Source organism: Oncorhynchus masou, chromosome 27, assembly GCF_036934945.1.
Source record: "Oncorhynchus masou masou isolate Uvic2021 chromosome 27, UVic_Omas_1.1, whole genome shotgun sequence".
NCBI classification, from domain to species: domain Eukaryota; kingdom Metazoa; phylum Chordata; class Actinopteri; order Salmoniformes; family Salmonidae; genus Oncorhynchus; species Oncorhynchus masou.
The window spans coordinates 7,105,095-7,130,094 of NC_088238.1; the positions used below are offsets into that span (position 1 = coordinate 7,105,095).

Below are 25,000 nucleotides of genomic sequence, written 5' to 3' on the forward strand. Positions count from 1 at the left end.
GACAAGAGGGAGAGAGAGAGAGACAAGAGGGAGAGAGAGACAAGAGGGAGAGAGAGAGACAAGAGGAAGAGAGACACAGAGAGAGAGAGAGAGAAGAGGGAGAGAGAGACAAGAGGAAGAGAGACAGAGAGGAGAGAGAGAGAGAAGATGGAGAGAGAGACAAGAGGGAGAGAGAGAGACAAGAGGGAGACAGAGAGGAGAGAGACAAGAGGGAGAGAGAGAAAAGAGGGAGAGAGAGAGAGAGAGAAAGAGAGAGACAAGAGGGAGAGAGAGAGGAGAGAGAGAGACAAGATGGAGAGAGATAGAGAGAGGAGAGAGACAAGAGGGAGAGACAGAGAGGGAGAAAGAGAGAGAAAAGAGGGAGAGAGAGAGAGAGAGAAAGAGAGAGACAAGAGGGAGAGAGACAAGAGGGAGAGAGAGAGACAAGATGGAGAGAAATAGAGAGAGGAGAGAGAGCGAGAGACAAGAGGGAGAGAGAGAGACAAGAGGGAGAGAGAGAGGAGAGAGAGATACAAGAGGGAGAGAGAGACAGACAGAAAGAGAGAGACAGAGGAGAGAGAGAGAGACAGAGAGAGAGACAGAGATGAGAGAGAGATAAACCGTGTGTGTGTATGTGTGTCTTTGTTCAGTGTGTGTGTGTGTGTGTGTTCAGTGTGTGTGTTCAGTGTGTGTGTTCAGTGTGTGTGTGTGTTCAGTGGGTGTGTGTGTGTGTGTGTGTGTGTTTGTATGTGTGTGTGTGTTTGTATGTGTGTCTTTGTTCAGTGTGTGTGTGTGTGTTCAGTGTGTGTGTGTGTTCAGTGTGTGTGTGTGTGTGTGTGTTCAGTGTGTGTGTTCAGTGTGTTAGCTATATAAATGGATGCTGTTTAAAACACCACTCTCCTCCCTCCTGTCAGCTGCTGACTGGTTCATTGAACTCACAGGTCACATCTGATTCCTCCTTTTACACGCTCTGACAACTGCTCCTCTCCATCACACTGATAGAGAGAGAGAGAGAGAGAGATGTAGGGATGGAAGGGAGGGAGAGAGAGAGATGTAGAGATGGAAGGGAGGGAGAGAGAGAGATGTAGAGATGGAAGGGAGGGAGAGAGAGAGATGTAGAGATGGAAGGGAGGGAGAGAGAGAGAGATAGAGAGGGATGTAGGGATGGAAGGGAGGGAGAGAGAGAGATAGAGAGAGGGATGTAGGGATGGAAGGGAGGGAGAGAGAGAGATGTAGGGATGGAAGGGAGGGAGAGAGAGGACAAGATGTAGGGATGGAAGGGAGGGAGAGAGAGAGAGATGTAGGGATGGAAGGGAGGGAGAGAAAGAGATGTAGGGATGGAAGGGAGGGAGAGAGAGGGATGTAGGGATGGAAGGGAGGGAGAGAGAGGGATGTAGGGATGGAAGGGAGGGAGAGAGATATGTAGGGATGGAAGGGAGGGAGAGAGAGGGATGTAGGGATGGAAGGGAGGGAGAGAGAGGGATGTAGAGAGGGATGTAGGGATGGAAGGGAGGAGAGAGAGGGATGTAGGGATGGAAGGGAGGGAGAGAGAGGGATGTAGAGATGGAAGGGAGGGAGAGAGAGGGATGTAGGGGTGGAAGGGAGGGAGAGAGAGAGAGATGTAGGGGTGGAAGGGAGGAGAGAGAGGGATGTAGGGATGGAAGGGAGGGAGAGAGAGAGAGAGAGAGAGATGTAGGGATGGAAGGGAGGGAGAGAGAGAGAGATAGAGAGGGATGTAGGGATGGAAGGGAGGGAGAGAGAGAGAGATAGAGAGGGAAGTAGGGATGGAAGGGAGGGAGAGATGTAGGGATGGAAGGGAGGGAGAGAGAGAGAGAGAGAGATGTAGGGATGGAAGGGAGGAGAGAGAGGACAAGATGTAGGGATGGAAGGGAGGGAGAGAGAGATGTAGGGATGGAAGGGAGGGAGAGAGAGATGTAGGGATGGAAGGGAGGGAGAGAGAGATGTAGGGATGGAAGGGAGGGAGAGAGAGATGTAGGGATGGAAGGGAGGAGAGAGAGAGATGTAGGGATGGAAGGGAGGGAGAGAGATGTAGGGATGGAAGGGAGGGAGAGAGAGGGATGTAGGGATGGAAGGGAGGGAGAGAGGGGATGTAGGGATGGAAGGGAGGGAGAGAGAGAGATGTAGGGATGGAAGGGAGGGAGAGAGGGATGTAGGGATGGAAGGGAGGGAGAGAGAGGGATGTAGGGATGGAAGGGAGGGAGAGAGAGGGATGTAGAGAGGGATGTAGGGATGGAAGGGAGGGAGAGAGAGGGATGTAGGGATGGAAGGGAGGGAGAGAGAGAGATGTAGGGATGGAAGGGAGGGAGAGAGAGGGATGTAGGGATGGAAGGGAGGGAGAGAGGGGATGTAGGGATGGAAGGGAGGGAGAGAGAGGATGTAGAGAGGGATGTAGGGATGGAAGGGAGGGAGAGAGAGGGATGTAGGGATGGAAGGGAGGGAGAGAGAGAGATGTAGGGATGGAAGGGAGGGAGAGAGAGGGATGGAAGGGAGGGAGAGAGAGGGATGTAGAGGGGGATGTAGGGATGGAAGGGAGGGAGAGAGAGAGATGTAGGGATGGAAGGGAGGGAGAGAGAGGGATGTAGGGGTGGAAGGGAGGGAGAGAGAGAGAGATGTAGGGATGGAAGTGAGGGAGAGAGAGAGATAGGGATGTAGGGATTGAAGAGAGGGAGAGAGAGAGAGGGGGATGTAGGGATGGAAGGGAGGGAGAGAGAGAGAGAGAGGGATGTAGGGATAGAAGGGAGGGAGAGAGAGAGGGGGGGTAGGGATGGAAGGAAGGGAGAGAGAGGGGGGGATGTAGGGATGGAAGGGATGGAGAGAGAGAGAGAGAGATGGAAGGGAGAGAGTGAGAGAGAGAGAGAGGGATGTAGGGATGGAAGGGAGGGAGAGAGAGAGAGATAGAGAGGGATGGAAGGGAGAGAGTGAGAGAGAGAGAGAGGGATGTAGGGATGGAAGGGAGGGAGAGAGAGAGAGATAGAGAGGGATGGAAGGGAGAGAGTGAGAGAGAGAGAGGGATGTAGGGATGGAAGGGAGGGAGAGAGAGAGAGATAGAGAGGGATGTAGGGATGGAAGGGAGGGAGAGAGAGAGAGATAGAGAGGGATGTAGGGATGGAAGGGAGGGAGAGAGAGAGAGGTAGAGAGGGATGTAGGGATGGAAGGGAGGGAGAGAGAGAGAGAGAGAGGGATGTAGGGATAGAAGGGAGAGAGAGAGAGAGGGGGGATGTAGGAATGGAAGGGAGGGAAAGAGAGGACTCTCTTGGCCTGTAATTTGAGAGATCACATATTCCACTAGAGAGAGAGACAGTAACCTATTTTACCACAGAGAGAGAGTAACCTATTTTACCAGAGAGAGAGAGAGAGAGAGAGAGAGTAACCTATTTTACCAGAGAGAGAGAGAGAGAGAGAGAGAGAGAGTAACCTATTTTACCAGAGAGAGAGAGAGAGAGAGAGAGTAACCTATTTTACCACAGAGAGAGAGAGAGAGAGTAACCTATTTTACCAGAGAGAGAGAGAGAGACACAGAGAGAGAGAGAGAGAGAGAGATAGACAGAGAGAGAGAGAAAGAGAGAGAGAGAGAGACCTTACTTGCTTTGGCAATGTTAACTTCTTGAAACTCCCCATCCCGGATCCGGGTTTGTGACTAAAGCCTCAGGCTCATTAGCATAACGCAACGTTAACGATTTCTGAAAATCGCAAATAAAATGAAAATAATGCGTCTGCTCTCAAGCTTAGCCTTTTCTTAACAACACTGTCATCTCAGATTTTCAAAATATGCTTTTGAACCATAGAAATTGACTAATTTGTGTAAGAGTATGCAAAGCTAGCATAGCATTTTGAGTAGCATTTAGCACGCAACATTTTCACAAAAACCAGATAACCAAATAAATAAAATCATTTACCTTTGAAGAGCTTCTGATGTTTTCAATGAGGAGACTCTCAGTTACATACCAAATGCGCAGTTTTTCCTGAAAGCGTCTGTGTGTAGGAGAAATCGTTCCGTTTTCTACATTGCGTCTGGCTACCGAAACGAACCGAAAATTCAGTCACCTACAACGTAAAACTTTTCCGGATTAACTACATAATATCGACCGAAACATGGCAAACGTTGTTTAGAATCAATCCTCAAGGTGTTTTTTCACATATCTCTTCATTGATATGCAGTTCGTGGAAGCTTGCTTTCCTCTTTGTATCGCATGGAAAAATACTGGCAGGTGACTTTTGCGCACCAATTTCGGCGCAGGACACCGGGCGGACACCTGGTAAATGTGGTCTCTTATGGTCAATCTTCCAATGATCTGCCTACAAATACGTCACAATGCTGCAGACACCTTGGGGAAACGACAGAAAGGGCAGGCTCATTCCTCTCGCATTCACAGCCATATAAGGAGACAATGGAAAACAGAGCCTCAAAAATCCTTGTCATTTCCTGGATGCCATCTCATCTTGGTTTTGCCTGAAGCTCACGTTCTAGGGCACGCACAGAGAATATCTTGGTATTTCTGGACACGTCAGAGTGTTTTCTTTCGAAAGCTATCAATTTTATGCATAGTCAAGCATCTTTTTGTGACAAAATATCTTGTTTAAAACGGGAACGTTTTTCATCCAAAAATGAAATAGCGCCCCCATAAATGTAAGAGGTTAACATATGTTTCCCATGCCAATAAAGCCCCTTGAATTGAATTGAATTGAATTGAGAGAGACAAAGAGACAGAGAGAGAGACAGAGCACCACTTGGCCTGTCATTTTTACAAATTGATGGATAGTGGTGTTGGGAGAAAAACATACAACATTTAAAACATTTATTTACACAAACAACGTGTGCCGTTAAAATGGGCAAAAAACACGCACATTTCTTCCCACAGAGCCGTGGGGTGAGACAGGGATGCAGATTAAGCCCCACCCTCTTCAACATATATATCAACGAATTGGCGCGGGCACTAGAACAGTCTGCAGCACCCGGCCTCACACTACTAGAATCTGAAGTCAAATGTCTACTGTTTGCTGATGATCTGGTGCTTCTGTCACACACTCTCTCTCTGTGTTTCTCTCATCTCCTCGTCTCCATATATTTCTCTCTCTGTGTTTCTCTCATCTCCTCGTCTCCATATCTTTCTCTCTCTGTGTTTCTCTCATCTCCTCGTCTCCATATCTTTCTCTCTCTGTGTTTCTCTCATCTCCTCGTCTTCATATCTTTCTCTCTCTGTGTTTCTCTCATCTCCTCGTCTCCATATCTTTCTCTCTCTGTGTTTCTCTCATCTCCTCGTCTCCATATATTTCTCTCTCTGTGTTTCTCTCATCTGCTCGTCTTCATATATTTCTCTTTCTGCGTTTCTCCCATCTCCTCGTCTTCATATATTTCTCTTTCTGTGTTTCTCTCTACTTCTGTTCTGATTGTCTCAATCCCATCCCCTCTCTCTGTCTCCCTCCCCTCCTCTATCACACCATCCATCTCTCTTTGTGTAGGAGTGACCAGCTCAACGTGGGCGACTACATCAAGTCTGTAAACGGGATCAACCTGACCAAGTTCCGTCACGACGAGATCATTAGCCTGCTGAAGAACGTCGGAGAACGTGTGGTTCTAGAGGTGGAATACGAGCTGCCACCCGTCTGTGAGTTCTACTGTTTTAGGACCAGGAAATGATACAGGCCTTCATAGTCAGTGATACATTATGTTGATCTGATTGGTTCAATAGATACATTATGATGATCTGATTGGTCCAATAGATACATTATGTTGATCTGATTGGTTCAATAGATACATTATGTTGATCTGATTGGTTCAATAGATATATTATGTTGATCTGATTGGTTCAATATATACATTAGTCCTGTTGATCTGATTGGTTCAATAGATACATTAGCCCTGTTGAGCTGATTGGTTCAATAGATACATTAGTAGTGTTTATCTGTTGATCTGATTGGTTCAATAGATACAGTAGTAGTGTTTATCTGTTGATCTGATTGGTTCAATAGATACATTAGTAGTGTTTATCTGTTGATCTGATTGGTTCAATAGATACATTAGTAGTGTATCTGTTGATCTGATTGGTTCAATAGATAGATACTAATCAGTATAATTGGATGAGTATAGAGTCAAGCTGGATGAAACTGGATCTTCCATCTGAGTCCTGAGTCTTGAGTCCCCACAATTCCTTTGTACCTTTCCAGAGCTGTTTTACACGGAGTTCAAAGCCACCTTTACCAAACACATCTCACCTCGATGGCTTTTCCTTTCATGTCTCCTCTCCCTGGTCTGATGCAGAGCTTTACATTCAGACAGGCTGTGTAATGATGTCTCCTCTCCCAGACTGTGTAATGATGTCTCCTCTCCCAGACTGTGTAATGATGTCTCCTCTCCCAGACTGTGTAATGATGTCTCCTCTCCCAGACTGTGTAATGATGTCTCCTCTCCCAGACTGTGTAATGATGTCTCCTCTCCCAGACTGTGTAATGATGTCTCCTCTCCCAGGCTGTGTAATGATGTCTCCTCTCCTAGACTGTGTAATGATGTCTCCTCTCCCAGACTGTGTAATGATGTCTCCTCTCATAGACTGTGTAATGATGTCTCCTCTCCCAGACTGTGTAATGATGTCTCCTCTCCCAGACAGACTGTGTAATGATGTCTCCTCTCCCAGACTGTGTAATGATGTCTCCTCTCCCAGACTGTGTAATGATGTCTCCTCTCATAGACTGTGTAATGATGTCTCCTCTCCCAGACTGTGTAATGATGTCTCCTCTCCCAGACTGTGTAATGATGTCTCCTCTCATAGACTGTGTAATGATGTCTCCTCTCCCAGACTGTGTAATGATGTCTCCTCTCCCAGACAGACTGTGTAATGATGTCTCCTCTCCCAGACTGTGTAATGATGTCTCCTCTCCCAGACTGTGTAATGATGTCTCCTCTCATAGACTGTGTAATGATGTCTCCTCTCCCAGACTGTGTAATGATGTCTCCTCTCCCAGACAGACTGTGTAATGATGTCTCCTCTCCCAGACTGTGTAATGATGTCTCCTCTCCCAGACTGTGTAATGATGTCTCCTCTCCCAGACTGTGTAATGATGTCTCCTCTCCCAGACAGACTGTGTAATGATGTCTCCTCTCCCAGACTGTGTAATGAAGTCTCCTCTCCCAGACTGTGTAATGATGTCTCCTCTCCCAGACAGGCTGTGTAATGATGCCTCCTCTCCCAGACTGTGTAATGATGTCTCCTCTCCTAGACTGTGTAATGATGTCTCCTCTCCCAGACTGTGTAATGATGTCTCCTCTCCCAGACTGTGTAATGATGTCTCCTCTCCCAGACTGTGTAATGATGTCTCCTCTCCCAGACTGTGTAATGATGTCTCCTCTCCCAGGCTGTGTAATGATGTCTCCTCTCCCAGACTGTGTAATGATGTCTCCTCTCCCAGACTGTGTAATGATGTCTCCTCTCCCAGACTGTGTAATGATGTCTCCTCTCCTAGACTGTGTAATGATGTCTCCTCTCCCAGACTGTGTAATCATGTCTCCTCTCCCAGACTGTGTAATCATGTCTCCTCTCCTAGACTGTGTAATGATGTCTCCTCTCCCAGACTGTGTAATGATGTCTCCTCTCCCAGACTGTGTAATGATGTCTCCTCTCCCAGACTGTGTAATGATGTCTCCTCTCCTAGACTGTGTAATCATGTCTCCTCTCCCAGACTGTGTAATCATGTCTCCTCTCCTAGACTGTGTAATGATGTCTCCTCTCCTAGACTGTGTAATGATGTCTCCTCTCCCAGACTGTGTAATGATGTCTCCTCTCTCAGACTGTGTAATGATGTATCCTCTCCTAGACTGTGTAATGATGTCTCCTCTCCCAGACTGTGTAATGATGTCTCCTCTCCCAGACTGTGTAATGATGTCTCCTCTCCCAGACTGTGTAATGATGTCTCCTCTCCCAGACTGTGTAATGATGTCTCCTCTCCCAGACTGTGTAATGATGTCTCCTCTCCCAGACTGTGTAATGATGTCTCCTCTCCCAGACTGTGTAATGATGTCTCCTCTCCCAGACTGTGTAATGATGTCTCCTCTCCTAGACTGTGTAATGATGTCTCCTCTCCCAGGCTGTGTAATGATGTCACCTCTCCCAGACTGTGTAATGATGTCTCCCCTCCCAGGCTGTGTAATGATGTCTCCTCTCCCAGGCTGTGTAATGATGTCTCCTCTCCCTGACTGTGTAATGATGTCTCCTCTCCTAGACTGTGTAATGATGTCTCCTCTCCTAGACTGTGTAATGATGTCTCCTCTCCCAGACTGTGTAATGATGTCTCCTCTCCTAGACTGTGTAATGATGTCTCCTCTCCCAGGCTGTGTAATGATGTCTCCTCTCCTAGACTGTGTAATGATGTCACCTCTCCCAGACTGTGTAATCATGTCTCCTCTCCTAGACTGTGTAATGATGTCTCCTCTCCCAGACTGTGTAATGGTGTCTCCTCTCCTAGACTGTGTAATGATGCCTCCTCTCCCAGACTGTGTAATGATGTCTCCTCTCCCAGACTGTGTAATGATGTCTCCTCTCCCAGACTGTGTAATGATGTCTCCTCTCCCAGACTGTGTAATGATGTCTCCTCTCCTAGACTGTGTAATGATGTCTCCTCTCCCAGACTGTGTAATGATGTCTCCTCTCCCAGGCTGTGTAATGATGTCTCCTCTCCCAGACTGTGTAATGATGTCTCCTCTCCCAGACTGTGTAATGATGTATCCTCTCCCAGACAGGCTGTGTAATGATGTCTCCTCTCCCAGACTGTGTAATGATGTCTCCTCTCCTAGACTGTGTAATGATGTCTCCTCTCCTAGACTGTGAAATGATGTCTCCTCTCCCAGACTGTGTAATGATGTCTCCTCTCCCAGACTGTGTAATGATGTCTCCTCTCCCAGACTGTGTAATGATGTCTCCTCTCCCAGACTGTGTAATGATGTCTCCTCTCCCAGACTGTGTAATGATGTCTCCTCTCCTAGACTGTGTAATGATGTCTCCTCTCCTAGACTGTGTAATGATGTCTCCTCTCTCAGACAGACTGTGTAATGATGTCTCCTCTCCCAGGCTGTGTAATGATGTCTCCTCTCCCAGACTGTGTAATGATGTCTCCTCTCCCAGACTGTGTAATGATGTCTCCTCTCCCAGACTGTGTAATGATGTCTCCTCTCCCAGACTGTGTAATGATGTCTCCTCTCCTAGACTGTGTAATGATGTCTCCTCTCCCAGACTGTGTAATGATGTCTCCTCTCCCAGACTGTGTAATGATGGCTCCTCTCCCAGACTGTGTAATGATGTCTCCTCTCCCAGACTGTGTAATGATGTCTCCTCTCCCAGACTGTGTAATGATGTATCCTCTCCTAGACTGTGTAATGATGTCTCCTCTCCCAGACTGTGTAATGATGTCTCCTCTCCCAGACATGCTGTGTAATGATGTCTCCTCTCCCAGACTGTGTAATGATGTCTCCTCTCCCAGACTGTGTAATGATGTCTCCTCTCCCAGACTGTGTAATGATGTATCCTCTCCTAGACTGTGTAATGATGTCTCCTCTCCCAGACTGTGTAATGATGTCTCCTCTCCCAGACTGTGTAATGATGTCTCCTCTCCCAGACTGTGTAATGATGTATCCTCTCTCAGACTGTGTAATGATGTCTCCTCTCCCAGACTGTGTAATGATGTCTCCTCTCCCAGACTGTGTAATGATGTCTCCTCTCCCAGACTGTGTAATGATGTCTCCTCTCCCAGACTGTGTAATGATGTCTCCTCTCCCAGGCTGTGTAATGATGTCTCCTCTCCTAGACTGTGTAATGATGTCTCCTCTCCCAGACTGTGTAATGATGTCTCCTCTCCCAGACTGTGTAATGATGTCTCCTCTCCCAGACTGTGTAATGATGTCTCCTCTCCCAGACTGTGTAATGATGTCTCCTCTCCCAGACTGTGTAATGATGTCTCCTCTCCCAGACTGTGTAATGATGTCTCCTCTCCCAGGCTGTGTAATGATGTCTCCTCTCCCAGACTGTGTAATGATGTCTCCTCTCCCAGACTGTGTAATGATGTCTCCTCTCCCAGACTGTGTAATGATGTCTCCTCTCCCAGACTGTGTAATCATGTCTCCTCTCCCAGACTGTGTAATGATGTCTCCTCTCCCAGACTGTGTAATGATGTCTCCTCTCCCAGACTGTGTAATGATGTCTCCTCTCCCAGACTGTGTAATGATATCTCCTCTCCCAGACTGTGTAATGATGTCTCCTCTCCCTGGTCTGATGCAGAGTTTTACATTCAGACAGGCTGTGTAATGATGTCTCCTCTCCCAGGCTGTGTAATGATGTCTCCTCTCCCAGACTGTGTAATGATGTCTCCTCTCCCAGACTCTGTAATGATGTCTCCTCTCCCAGACTGTGTAATGATGTCTCCTCTCCCAGGCTGTGTAATGATGTCTCCTCTCCCAGACTGTGTAATGATGTCTCCTCTTCCAGGCTGTGTAATGATGTCTCCTCTCCCAGACTGTGTAATGATGTCTCCTCTCCCAGGCTGTGTAATGATGTCTCCTCTCCCAGACTGTGTAATGATGTCTCCTCTCCCTGGTCTGATGCAGAGCTTTACATTCAGACAGGCTGTGTAATGATGTCTCCTCTCCCAGGCTGTGTAATGATGTCTCCTCTCCCAGACTGTGTAATGATGTCTCCTCTCCCTGGTCTGATGCAGAGCTTTACATTCAGACAGGCTGTGTAATGATGTCTCCTCTCCCAGACTGTGTAATGATGTCTCCTCTCCCTGGTCTGATGCAGAGCTTTACATTCAGACAGGCTGTGTAATGATGTCTCCTCTCCCAGGCTGTGTAATGATGTCTCCTCTCCTAGACTGTGTAATGATGTCTCCTCTCCCAGACTGTGTAATGGTGTCTCCTCTCCCAGGCTGTGTAATGATGTCTCCTCTCCTAGACTGTGTAATGATGTCTCCTCTCCCAGACTGTGTAATGATGTCTCCTCTCCCAGACTGTGTAATGATGTCTCCTCTCCTAGACTGTGTAATGATGTCTCCTCTCCCAGACTGTGTAATGATGTCTCCTCTCCCAGACTGTGTAATGATGTCTCCTCTCCTAGACTGTGTAATGATGTCTCCTCTCCCAGACTGTGTAATGATGTCTCCTCTCCCAGACTGTGTAATGATGTCTCCTCTCCCAGACTGTGTAATGATGTCTCCTCTCCCAGGCTGTGTAATGATGTCTCCTCTCCCAGACTGTGTAATGATGTCTCCTCTCGCAGACTGTGTAATGATGTCTCCTCTCCCAGACTGTGTAATGATGTCTCCTCTCCCAGACTGTGTAATGATGTCTCCTCTCCCAGACTGTGTAATGATGTCTCCTCTCCCAGGCTGTGTAATGATGTCTCCTCTCCCAGACTGTGTAATGATGTCTCCTCTCCCAGACTGTGTAATGATGTCTCCTCTCCCAGACTGTGTAATGATGTCTCCTCTCCCAGACTGTGTAATGATGTCTCCTCTCCCAGACTGTGTAATCATGTCTCCTCTCCTAGACTGTGTAATGATGTCTCCTCTCCTAGACTGTGTAATGATGTCTCCTCTCCCAGACTGTGTAATGATGTCTCCTCTCCCTGGTCTGATGCAGAGCTTTACATTCAGACTGACTGTGTAATGATGTCTCCTCTCCCAGACTGTGTAATGATGTCTCCTCTCCCAGGCTGTGTAATGATGTCTCCTCTCCCAGACTGTGTAATGATGTCTCCTCTCCTAGACTGTGTAATGATGTCTCCTCTCCTAGACTGTGTAATGATGTCTCCTCTCCCAGACTGTGTAATGATGTCTCCTCTCCCAGACTGTGTAATGATGTCTCCTCTCCCAGACTGTGTAATGATGTCTCCTCTCCTAGACTGTGTAATGATGTCTCCTCTCCCAGACTGTGTAATGATGTCTCCTCTCCCAGACTGTGTAATGATGTCTCCTCTCCTAGACTGTGTAATGATGTCTCCTCTCCTAGACTGTGTAATGATGTCTCCTCTCCTAGACTGTGTAATGATGTCTCCTCTCCCAGACTGTGTAATGATGTCTCCTCTCCTAGACTGTGTAATGATGTCTCCTCTCCCAGACTGTGTAATGATGTCTCCTCTCCCAGACTGTGTAATGATGTCTCCTCTCCCAGACTGTGTAATGATGTCTCCTCTCCTAGACTGTGTAATGATGTCTCCTCTCCTAGACTGTGTAATGATGTCTCCTCTCCCAGACTGTGTAATGATGTCTCCTCTCCCAGGCTGTGTAATGATGTCTCCTCTCCCAGACTGTGTAATGATGTCTCCTCTTCCAGGCTGTGTAATGATGTCTCCTCTCCCAGACTGTGTAATGATGTCTCCTCTCCCAGGCTGTGTAATGATGTCTCCTCTCCCAGACTGTGTAATGATGTCTCCTCTCCCTGGTCTGATGCAGAGCTTTACATTCAGACAGGCTGTGTAATGATGTCTCCTCTCCCAGGCTGTGTAATGATGTCTCCTCTCCCAGACTGTGTAATGATGTCTCCTCTCCCTGGTCTGATGCAGAGCTTTACATTCAGACAGGCTGTGTAATGATGTCTCCTCTCCCAGACTGTGTAATGATGTCTCCTCTCCCTGGTCTGATGCAGAGCTTTACATTCAGACAGGCTGTGTAATGATGTCTCCTCTCCCAGGCTGTGTAATGATGTCTCCTCTCCTAGACTGTGTAATGATGTCTCCTCTCCCAGACTGTGTAATGGTGTCTCCTCTCCCAGGCTGTGTAATGATGTCTCCTCTCCTAGACTGTGTAATGATGTCTCCTCTCCCAGACTGTGTAATGATGTCTCCTCTCCCAGACTGTGTAATGATGTCTCCTCTCCTAGACTGTGTAATGATGTCTCCTCTCCCAGACTGTGTAATGATGTCTCCTCTCCCAGACTGTGTAATGATGTCTCCTCTCCTAGACTGTGTAATGATGTCTCCTCTCCCAGACTGTGTAATGATGTCTCCTCTCCCAGACTGTGTAATGATGTCTCCTCTCCCAGACTGTGTAATGATGTCTCCTCTCCCAGGCTGTGTAATGATGTCTCCTCTCCCAGACTGTGTAATGATGTCTCCTCTCGCAGACTGTGTAATGATGTCTCCTCTCCCAGACTGTGTAATGATGTCTCCTCTCCCAGACTGTGTAATGATGTCTCCTCTCCCAGACTGTGTAATGATGTCTCCTCTCCCAGACTGTGTAATGATGTCTCCTCTCCTAGACTGTGTAATGATGTCTCCTCTCCTAGACAGACTGTGTAATGATGTCTCCTCTCCTAGACTGTGTAATGATGTCTCCTCTCCCAGACTGTGTAATCATGTCTCCTCTCCTAGACTGTGTAATGATGTCTCCTCTCCCAGACTGTGTAATGATGTCTCCTCTCCCTGGTCTGATGCAGAGCTTTACATTCAGACAGGCTGTGTAATGATGTCTCCTCTCCCAGGCTGTGTAATGATGTCTCCTCTCCCAGACTGTGTAATGATGTCTCCTCTCCCTGGTCTGATGCAGAGCTTTACATTCAGACAGGCTGTGTAATGATGTCTCCTCTCCCAGACTGTGTAATGATGTCTCCTCTCCCTGGTCTGATGCAGAGCTTTACATTCAGACAGGCTGTGTAATGATGTCTCCTCTCCCAGGCTGTGTAATGATGTCTCCTCTCCTAGACTGTGTAATGATGTCTCCTCTCCCAGACTGTGTAATGGTGTCTCCTCTCCCAGGCTGTGTAATGATGTCTCCTCTCCTAGACTGTGTAATGATGTCTCCTCTCCCAGACTGTGTAATGATGTCTCCTCTCCCAGACTGTGTAATGATGTCTCCTCTCCCAGACTGTGTAATGATGTCTCCTCTCCTAGACTGTGTAATGATGTCTCCTCTCCCAGACTGTGTAATGATGTCTCCTCTCCTAGACTGTGTAATGATGTCTCCTCTCCCAGACTGTGTAATGATGTCTCCTCTCCCAGACTGTGTAATGATGTCTCCTCTCCTAGACTGTGTAATGATGTCTCCTCTCCCAGACTGTGTAATGATGTCTCCTCTCCCAGACTGTGTAATGATGTCTCCTCTCCCAGACTGTGTAATGATGTCTCCTCTCCCAGGCTGTGTAATGATGTCTCCTCTCCCAGACTGTGTAATGATGTCTCCTCTCGCAGACTGTGTAATGATGTCTCCTCTCCCAGACTGTGTAATGATGTCTCCTCTCCCAGGCTGTGTAATGATGTCTCCTCTCCCAGACTGTGTAATGATGTCTCCTCTTCCAGGCTGTGTAATGATGTCTCCTCTCCCAGACTGTGTAATGATGTCTCCTCTCCCAGGCTGTGTAATGATGTCTCCTCTCCCAGACTGTGTAATGATGTCTCCTCTCCCTGGTCTGATGCAGAGCTTTACATTCAGACAGGCTGTGTAATGATGTCTCCTCTCCCAGGCTGTGTAATGATGTCTCCTCTCCCAGACTGTGTAATGATGTCTCCTCTCCCTGGTCTGATGCAGAGCTTTACATTCAGACAGGCTGTGTAATGATGTCTCCTCTCCCAGACTGTGTAATGATGTCTCCTCTCCCTGGTCTGATGCAGAGCTTTACATTCAGACAGGCTGTGTAATGATGTCTCCTCTCCCAGGCTGTGTAATGATGTCTCCTCTCCTAGACTGTGTAATGATGTCTCCTCTCCCAGACTGTGTAATGGTGTCTCCTCTCCCAGGCTGTGTAATGATGTCTCCTCTCCTAGACTGTGTAATGATGTCTCCTCTCCCAGACTGTGTAATGATGTCTCCTCTCCCAGACTGTGTAATGATGTCTCCTCTCCTAGACTGTGTAATGATGTCTCCTCTCCCAGACTGTGTAATGATGTCTCCTCTCCCAGACTGTGTAATGATGTCTCCTCTCCTAGACTGTGTAATGATGTCTCCTCTCCCAGACTGTGTAATGATGTCTCCTCTCCCAGACTGTGTAATGATGTCTCCTCTCCCAGACTGTGTAATGATGTCTCCTCTCCCAGGCTGTGTAATGATGTCTCCTCTCCCAGACTGTGTAATGATGTCTCCTCTCGCAGACTGTGTAATGATGTCTCCTCTCCCAGACTGTGTAATGATGTCTCCTCTCCCAGACTGTGTAATGATGTCTCCTCTCCCAGACTGTGTAATGATGTCTCCTCTCCCAGACTGTGTAATGATGTCTCCTCTCCTAGACTGTGTAATGATGTCTCCTCTCCTAGACAGACTGTGTAATGATGTCTCCTCTCCTAGACTGTGTAATGATGTCTCCTCTCCCAGACTGTGTAATCATGTCTCCTCTCCTAGACTGTGTAATGATGTCTCCTCTCCCAGACTGTGTAATGATGTCTCCTCTCCCTGGTCTGATGCAGAGCTTTACATTCAGACAGGCTGTGTAATGATGTCTCCTCTCCCAGGCTGTGTAATGATGTCTCCTCTCCCAGACTGTGTAATGATGTCTCCTCTCCCTGGTCTGATGCAGAGCTTTACATTCAGACAGGCTGTGTAATGATGTCTCCTCTCCCAGACTGTGTAATGATGTCTCCTCTCCCTGGTCTGATGCAGAGCTTTACATTCAGACAGGCTGTGTAATGATGTCTCCTCTCCCAGGCTGTGTAATGATGTCTCCTCTCCTAGACTGTGTAATGATGTCTCCTCTCCCAGACTGTGTAATGGTGTCTCCTCTCCCAGGCTGTGTAATGATGTCTCCTCTCCTAGACTGTGTAATGATGTCTCCTCTCCCAGACTGTGTAATGATGTCTCCTCTCCCAGACTGTGTAATGATGTCTCCTCTCCCAGACTGTGTAATGATGTCTCCTCTCCTAGACTGTGTAATGATGTCTCCTCTCCCAGACTGTGTAATGATGTCTCCTCTCCTAGACTGTGTAATGATGTCTCCTCTCCCAGACTGTGTAATGATGTCTCCTCTCCCAGACTGTGTAATGATGTCTCCTCTCCTAGACTGTGTAATGATGTCTCCTCTCCCAGACTGTGTAATGATGTCTCCTCTCCCAGACTGTGTAATGATGTCTCCTCTCCCAGACTGTGTAATGATGTCTCCTCTCCCAGGCTGTGTAATGATGTCTCCTCTCCCAGACTGTGTAATGATGTCTCCTCTCGCAGACTGTGTAATGATGTCTCCTCTCCCAGACTGTGTAATGATGTCTCCTCTCCCAGACTGTGTAATGATGTCTCCTCTCCCAGACTGTGTAATGATGTCTCCTCTCCCAGACTGTGTAATGATGTCTCCTCTCCTAGACTGTGTAATGATGTCTCCTCTCCTAGACAGACTGTGTAATGATGTCTCCTCTCCTAGACTGTGTAATGATGTCTCCTCTCCCAGACTGTGTAATCATGTCTCCTCTCCTAGACTGTGTAATGATGTCTCCTCTCTCAGACAGACTTTGTAATGATGTCTCCTCTCCCAGGCTGTGTTATGATGTCTCCTCTCCCAGACTGTGTAATGATGTCTCCTCTCCCAGACTGTGTAATGATGTCTCCTCTCCCAGACTGTGTAATGATGTCTCCTCTCCTAGACTGTGTAATGATGTCTCCTCTCCCAGACTGTGTAATGATGTCTCCTCTCCCAGACTGTGTAATGATGTCTCCTCTCCCAGGCTGTGTAATGATGTCTCCTCTCCCAGACTGTGTAATGATGTCTCCTCTCCCAGACTGTGTAATGATGTCTCCTCTCCCAGACTGTGTAATGATGTCTCCTCTCCCAGACTGTGTAATGATGTCTCCTCTCCCAGACTGTGTAATCATGTCTCCTCTCCTAGACTGTGTAATGATGTCTCCTCTCCTAGACTGTGTAATGATGTCTCCTCTCCCAGACTGTGTAATGATGTCTCCTCTCCCTGGTCTGATGCAGAGCTTTACATTCAGACTGACTGTGTAATGATGTCTCCTCTCCCAGACTGTGTAATGATGTCTCCTCTCCCAGGCTGTGTAATGATGTCTCCTCTCCCAGACTGTGTAATGATGTCTCCTCTCCTAGACTGTGTAATGATGTCTCCTCTCCTAGACTGTGTAATGATGTCTCCTCTCCCAGACTGTGTAATGATGTCTCCTCTCCCAGACTGTGTAATGATGTCTCCTCTCCCAGACTGTGTAATGATGTCTCCTCTCCTAGACTGTGTAATGATGTCTCCTCTCCCAGACTGTGTAATGATGTCTCCTCTCCCAGACTGTGTAATGATGTCTCCTCTCCTAGACTGTGTAATGATGTCTCCTCTCCTAGACTGTGTAATGATGTCTCCTCTCCTAGACTGTGTAATGATGTCTCCTCTCCCAGACTGTGTAATGATGTCTCCTCTCCTAGACTGTGTAATGATGTCTCCTCTCCCAGACTGTGTAATGATGTCTCCTCTCCCAGACTGTGTAATGATGTCTCCTCTCCCAGACTGTGTAATGATGTCTCCTCTCCTAGACTGTGTAATGATGTCTCCTCTCCTAGACTGTGTAATGATGTCTCCTCTCCCAGACTGTGTAATGATGTCTCCTCTCCCAGACTGTGTAATGATGTCTCCTCTCCTAGACTGTGTAATGATGTCTCCTCTCCCAGACTGTGTAATGATGTCTCCTCTCCCAGACTGTGTAATGATGTCTCCTCTCCTAGACTGTGTAATGATGTCTCCTCTCCCAGACTGTGTAATGATGTCTCCTCTCCTAGACTGTGTAATGATGTCTCCTCTCCTAGACTGTGTAATGATGTCTCCTCTCTCAGACTGTGTAATGATGTCTCCTCTCCTAGACTGTGTAATGATGTCTCCTCTCCCAGGCAGACTGTGTAATGATGTCTCCTCTCGACTGTGTAATGATGTCTCCTCTCCCAGACTGTGTAATGATGTCTCCTCTCCTAGACTGTGTAATGATGTCTCCTCTCCTAGACTGTGTAATGATGGCTCCTCTGCCAGACTGTGTAATGCTTTAACTGTGGAGGTAGTGATGTGTTCATATAGTGTTTGCTCTTCTCTCCTCAGCTGTTCAGGGCTCTGGGCTGATGTTCAAAAGCGTTGAGGTGACTCTGCACAAAGAAGGCAACACGTTCGGCTTTGTCATCCGAGGTACGTGTGTGTGTGTGTGTGTGTGTGTGTGTGTGTGTGTGTGTGTGTGTGTGAAGCCGTTTGACTGGGGTACGGGGGAAAGGAAAGTGATCTGAATATGACTACAGAATATGGCCGTCTAGTTGACTCTATTTACCCGGTTGGAATGAAGCTTCATTAAAACGAATAGGAACAAACTTTTAGAAATGCGACCTAAATAGCACCCTATTCCCTACACTGTTAATTTTAGGGTCCATAGGGCTCTGGTCAAAAGTAGTGCACTGTGTAGGGAATAGGGTTCCATTTGTGATGCTCCCTTGGTGAGTTATCCTCGGTCTTTGAAGAGAGGGAAGTGAACTTGAAGGTCGACGCTACAGAGATGTTACCACAGCTCATTACTCTCCGTCATCAATTCAACAAGTGTGTTTTTGTTGTCGTGTATAATCTTTATCTCAGAGAAGGATGATGTTTAATCTTTATCTCCTCGGTGAGAGGAACGTGAATGGATGATGTTTAATCTTTATCTCCTCAGAGAGAGAGGAATGTGAATGGATGATGTTTAATATTTATCTCCTCGGAGAGAGGAATGTGAATGGATGATGTTTTATCTTTATCTCCTCGGAGAGAGAGGAACGTGAATGGATGATGTTTAATCTTTATCTCCTCGGAGAGAGGGGAACGTGAATGGATGATGTTTAATCTCCTCGGAGAGAGAGGAACGTGAATGGATGATGTTTAATCTCCTCTGAGAGAGAGGAACGTGAATGGATGATGTTTAATCTCCTCTGAGAGAGAGGAACGTGAATGGATGATGTTTAATATCCTCTGAGAGAGAGGAACGTGAATGGATGATGTCGTGTTCAAACTGTGGGTTCATGTTCTGCTTTGAAATTACTGACGAGGCTAAAATGTCTTTATTCAATTGCCCTTTCTGTTTCTAAATCAATAAGTCCTTCCTGCAGTGAAAGCCAATGTATTGCTACTGTGTTTCCTGTGTAGAAGTTTTATTTAAACTGTTTTCCGTTGTGATCAGGTACTACAGTATTACCTTGGTTCTTCAGTGATCTCTTATAGCACAAATCAATTATATGTATCCTTGGTTACCGTACCCACCTGTTTGTGTGATAACTGTCTGTTGGTTTGTTTAGGAGGAGCCCACGAGGACAGGAACAAATCCCGTCCCGTTGTCATAACGACCATCAGGCCAGGTGGACCTGCTGACAGGTAAGATGTTGTATCACTGACGAGACATGAGTAGCAGATCCCAGATAGTTCTGGTGTATCAGATTCTAGACATGGGTAGCAGATCCCAGATAGTTCTGGTGTATCAGATTCTAGACATGAGTAGCAGATCACAGATAGTTCTGGTGTATCAGAGTCGAGACATGAGTAGAAGATCACAGATAGTTCTGGTGTATCAGAGTCGAGACATGAGTAGAAGATCACAGATAGTTATGGTGTATCAGATTCTAGACAGGAGTAGTAGATCACAGATAGTTCTGGTGTATCAGATTCTAGACATGAGTAGCAGATCACAGATAGTTCTGGTGTATCAGAGTCTATACATGAGTAGCAGATTACAGATAGTTCTTGTGTATCAGAGTCTAGACATGAGTAGCAGATTACAGATAGTTCTTGTGTATCAGAGTCTAGACATGAGTAGCAGATCACAGATAGTTCAAAGATCTGACTTGTATCCATTCATTGTGACATTACCTTGACCTTGTTTGAAACATCAGCAGAGTTCGAGGTGAGCTGTAGAGCAGTGGTCCCCAAACGTGTTATTGTCCCGTACCCCTTCAAACATTCAACCTCCAGCTGCATACCCTCTCAAATGTTGTTTTTTGCCCTCATTGTAAGACAGAGAAGAGCTGGGAGAGGAGAGGAGAGGAGAGGAAGAGAAGAGGAAAATAGGAGAGGAGAGGAGAGGAGGAGAGGAGAGGAGGATAGGAGAGAAGAGCTGGGAGAGGAGAGAAGAGCTGGGAGAGGAGAGGAGAGAAGAGCTGGGAGAGGAGAGCTGGGAGAGGAGAGGAGAGGAGAGCTGGGAGAGGAGAGGAGAGGAGAGGAGAGGAGAGAAGAGAAGAGAAGAGCTAGGAGAGGAGAAGAGAGGAGAGGAGAGGAGAGCTGGGAGAGGAGAGAAGAGCTGGGAGAGGAGAGGAGGAGAGGAGAAGAGAGAAGAGCTGGGAGAGGAGAGGAGAGGAGAGGAGAGGAGAGAAAAGCTGGGAGAGGAGAAGAGAGGAGTCCTTGCTATTAAGACGCAATGATCCAAATGAAGTGTTTAAGTGCAGGGGAACCAATAGGCTCTCTCTCTCTCCGTCTCTCTCTCTCCGTCTCCCTCCCTATAAACAGTCTATTAATGGACCGTGTTGAAGGATCCAGCAGCACACTCCCCATCCAGCATTTAAAAGCGTTGCCTTGGTGTTAGCATCGTCTGGAGTGAGTTTCCACCATGTTAACTCCACCAGGAGAAGTGTGGATAATCAGGATGGAGCTTCAGTGTTCACACTTCCAGTGAGGAGGACAGGATTCCATTCTAGCGGTTGTCACAGGTTGTTTCTGATAAAATCTGATCAAAGGCAGAGACAGCGTGGAGATTCATTTCCAGTGTCACATCATGCTGGACGGTTAGCTGTTAGCGATTAGCTCACCTGTGGAAACCAAATATAGCAATTTATATTTTCTGTTCACAGCTCACTGACTGACATCTTCTCTATCCCTCTCCCTCTTTCTCTCTCTCCTTCCCTCCCCTCTCTTCCCCCTCTCCCTCCTTCCCTCCCCCTCTCCTCTCCCTCCCTCTGTCCCCTGCCTGTCTCTCCCCTCTCTCCCTCCTTCCCTCCCCCTCTCCCTCCCTCCCCCTCTCTTCCCCCTCTCCCTCCTTCCATCTCCCTCCCTCTCTTTCTCTCCTTCCCTCCCCCTCTCCTCTCCCTCCCTTCATCTGTCCCCTGCCTCTCTCTCCCTCCTTCCCTCCCCCTCTCCTCTCCCTCCCCTCTCCTCCCCTCCCTCGCTTCCCTCCTTCCCCCTTCTTTCCTTCCTTCCTTCCTCCCTCTGTCCCATCCCTCCCTCTCTCTCCCCTCCCTCCCTCTCTCTCCCTCCTTCCCTCCCCCTCTCCTCCCCCTTCCTTCCTTCCTCTCCTCTCTCCTCCCTCTCTCTCCCCTCCCTCTCTCTCCCTCCTTCCCTCCCCCTCTCCTCCCCCTCCCTCACTTCCTCTCCTCTCTCCTCAGGGAGGGTACGGTGAAGCCAGGGGACAGGCTCCTGAGTATCGATGGGATCCGTCTTCATGGGACGTCCCATGCAGAGGCCATGTCCATCCTCAAACAGTGTGGACAGGAGGCGACGCTGCTCATCGAGTACGACGTCTCCATCATGGGTACGTCATGGGAGTGTGTGTGTGTGTGTGTGTGTGTGTGTGTGTGTGTGCGTCCTCAAGAAGCCTATCTTCTAGATGCATATACATTTATATGGTGTTCTCCCGACACTGCCAGGGGGTGTTGGTAGACATTTATATGGTGTTCGCCCGACACTGCCAGGGGGTGTTGGTGGACATTTATATGGTGTTCGCCCGACACTGCCAGGGGGTGTTGGTAGACATTTATATGGTGTTCTCCCGACACTGCCAGGGGGTGTTGGTAGACATTTATATGGTGTTCTCCCGACACTGCCAGGGGGTGTTGGTAGACATTTATATGGTGTTCTCCCGACACTGCCAGGGGGTGTTGGTGGACACTGTCAGGGGGTGTTGGTGGACATTTATATGGTGTTCTCCCGACACTGCCAGGGGGTGTTGGTAGACATTTATATGGTGTTCTCCCGACACTGCCATGGGGTGTTGGTAGACATTGTCAGGACACTGCCAGGGGGTGTTGGTAGACATTGTCAGGACACTGCCAGGGGGTGTTGGTAGACATTTATATGGTGTTGTCAGGACACTGCCAGGGGGTGTTGGTGGACACTGCCAGGGGGTGTTGGTGGACACTGTCAGGGGGTGTTGGTGGACACTGTCAGGGGGTGTTGGTGGACATTTATATGGTGTGGTCAGGACACTGCCAGGGGGTGTTGGTAGACATTGTCAGGACACTGCCAGGGGGTGTTGGTAGACACTGCCATGGGGTGTTGGTGGACATTTATATGGTGTTGTCAGGACACTGCCAGGGGGTGTTGGTGGACACTGCCAGGGGGTGTTGGTGGACACTGTCAGGGGGTGTTGGTGGACACTGTCAGGGGGTGTTGGTGGACATTTATATGGTGTGGTCAGGACACTGCCAGGGGGTGTTGGTGGACACTGTCAGGGGGTGTTGGTGGACATTTATATGGTGTGGTCAGGACACTGCCAGGGGGTGTTGGTGGACATTTATATGGTGTTCTCCCGACACTGCCAGGGGGTGTTGGTGGACACTGTCAGGGGAAGGTCTAAAGACAGACTTGATCTCCTAGAGTCTCTTAACATCATTCCCATCAGTTGTCATGTTGAAGCAGACAGAGACTCTGAGAGATGTAGCCTGTGACAGTCCAGGACCAGAGGACAGACCCTGTCCAGGACCGGAGGACAGACCCAGTCCAGGACCGGAGGACAGACCCAGTCCAGGACCGGAGGACAGACCCAGTCCAGGACCGGAGGACAGACCCAGTCCAGGACCGGAGGACAGACCGACCAACACCCCCTGGCAGCCCCCCATCCCTCCATCACGGAGACATTTCCACAGACCCTGGCCTTCATCTCTCCAGCTGTTCCCCGTTGTCTCCCTGCTGCCCCACTCTCCCCCTTTCTCTCGCTGAGTTCCAACCCTCAGCCGGTCCTGTAGATGTGACAGGATTGGATAGGTGGAAATGTCTCCATCCTCTCTCTGTGCCTTCAGCTCTGGGTGAGTTCTGTTGCAGTCGCTGCAGACAGGCAGTAAGGTTCCATTCCAGACAGGCAGTAAGGTTCCATTCCAGACAGGCAGTAAGGTTCCATTCCAGACAGGCAGTAAGGTTCCATTCCAGACAGGCTGTAAGGTTCCATTCCAGACAGGCAGTAAGGTTCCATTCCAGACAGGCAGTAAGGTTCCATTCCAGACAGGCAGTAAGGTTCCATTCCAGACAGGCAGTAAGGTTCCATTCCAGACAGGCAGTAAGGTTCCATTCCAGACAGGCAGTAAGGTTCCATTCCAGACAGTCAGAGAGCTCTGTTACAGACAGGCAGTAAGGTTCCATTCTAGACAGTCAGAGAGTTATGCTACAGACAGGCAGTAAGGTTCCCTTCCAGACAGTCAGAGAGCTCTGTTACAGACAGGCAGTAAGGTTCCCTTCCAGACAGTCAGAGAGCTCTTATACAGACAGGCAGTAAGGTTCCCTTCCAGACAGTCAGAGAGCTCTGTTACAGACAGGCAGTAAGGTTCCCTTCCAGACAGTCAGAGAGCTCTGTTACAGACAGGCAGTAAGGTTTCATTCCAGACAGGCAGTAAGGTTCCATTCCAGACAGGCAGTAAGGTTTCATTCCAGACAGGCAGTAAGGTTTCATTCCAGACAGTCAGAGAGCTCTGTTACAGACAGGCAGTAAGGTTCCATTCCAGACAGTCAGAGAGCTCTTTTACAGACAGGCAGTAAGGTTCCATTCCAGACAGTCAGAGAGCTCTGTTACAGACAGGCAGTAAGGTTTCATTCCAGACAGGCAGTAAGGTTCCATTCCAGACAGTCAGAGAGTTCTGTTACAGACAGGCAGTAAGGTTCCATTCCAGGCAGTCAGAGAGTTCTGTTACAGACAGGCAGTAAGGTTCCATTCCAGGCAGTCAGAGAGTTCTGTTACAGACAGGCAGTAAGGTTTCATTCCAGACAGGCAGTAAGGTTCCATTCCAGACAGTCAGAGAGTTCTGTTACAGACAGGCAGTAAGGTTCCATTCCAGGCAGTCAGAGAGTTCTGTTACAGACAGGCAGTAATGTTCCCTTCCAGACAGTCAGAGAGCTCTGTTACAGACAGGCAGTTAGGTTCCATTCCAGACAGTCAGAGAGTTATGTTACAGACAGGCAGTAAGGTTCCATTCCAGACAGTCAGAGAGTTATGTTACAGACAGGCAGTAAGGTTCCATTCCAGACAGGCAGTAAGGTTTCATTCCAGACAGGCAGTAAGGTTCCATTCCAGACAGTCAGAGAGTTCTGTTACAGACAGGCAGTAAGGTTCCCTTCCAGACAGTCAGAGAGCTCTGTTACAGACAGGCAGTAAGGTTTCATTCCAGACAGGCAGTAAGGTTTCATTCCAGACAGTCAGAGAGCTCTGTTACAGACAGGCAGTAAGGTTTCATTCCAGACAGGCAGTAAGGTTCCCTTCCAGACAGTCAGAGAGCTCTGTTGCAGACAGGCAGTTAGGTTCCATTATAGGTAGTCAAAGGCAGGTGTCTTCCAATAGAAGTCCTGCCTGCCAGCTCCCAGCTCTTACAAAGCACAGCCAGAACACAGCCAAAGCGCAGCCAAAACGCAGCCAGAACACAGCCAAAGCACAGCCAAAGCACAGCCAAAACGCAGCCAGAACACTGCCAGAACACAGCCAGACCCCAGCTCTTACAAATCACAGTCAGAACACTGACAGAACACTGACAGAACACTGACAGAACACTGACAGAACACTGCCAGAACACAGCCAGAACCCAGCAGAACACAGCCAGAACCCAGCAGAACACAGCCAGAACCCAGCAGAACACAGCCAGAACCCAGCAGAACACAGCAGAACACAGCCAGAACCCAGCAGAACACAGCAGAACACAGCCAGACCCCAGCAGAACACAGCCAGAACCCAGCAGAACACAGCAGAACACAGCCAGAACACAGCAGAACACAGCCAACAGAACAGCCTAAAAGCTTTGTGCATAAAAGCCTTTTCAGATGCAGAGAAAGATCTGTGATGTGAAACATATTCAATGAAAAAGAATCACCTGCTGGTCCTCTGCTGGGCTTTGATGTTTCTTTCTACTTTACAGAACGCT

General features: G+C 48.2%; 1 protein-coding gene across 1 annotated transcript in view; it reads left to right on the forward strand.

Annotated features, from left to right (window-relative positions):
* LOC135516569 (glutamate receptor-interacting protein 1-like) overlaps positions 1 to 25,000 on the forward strand; it is a 942,640-nt gene that overhangs the window by 901,178 nt on the left and 16,462 nt on the right. The window contains exons 5-8 of the mRNA XM_064940920.1: positions 5,461 to 5,606; positions 17,985 to 18,068; positions 19,196 to 19,271; positions 21,269 to 21,414. Coding sequence (XP_064796992.1) covers positions 5,461 to 5,606; positions 17,985 to 18,068; positions 19,196 to 19,271; positions 21,269 to 21,414 — 452 coding nt within the window. The remainder of the gene's footprint in view (positions 1 to 5,460; positions 5,607 to 17,984; positions 18,069 to 19,195; positions 19,272 to 21,268; positions 21,415 to 25,000) is intronic.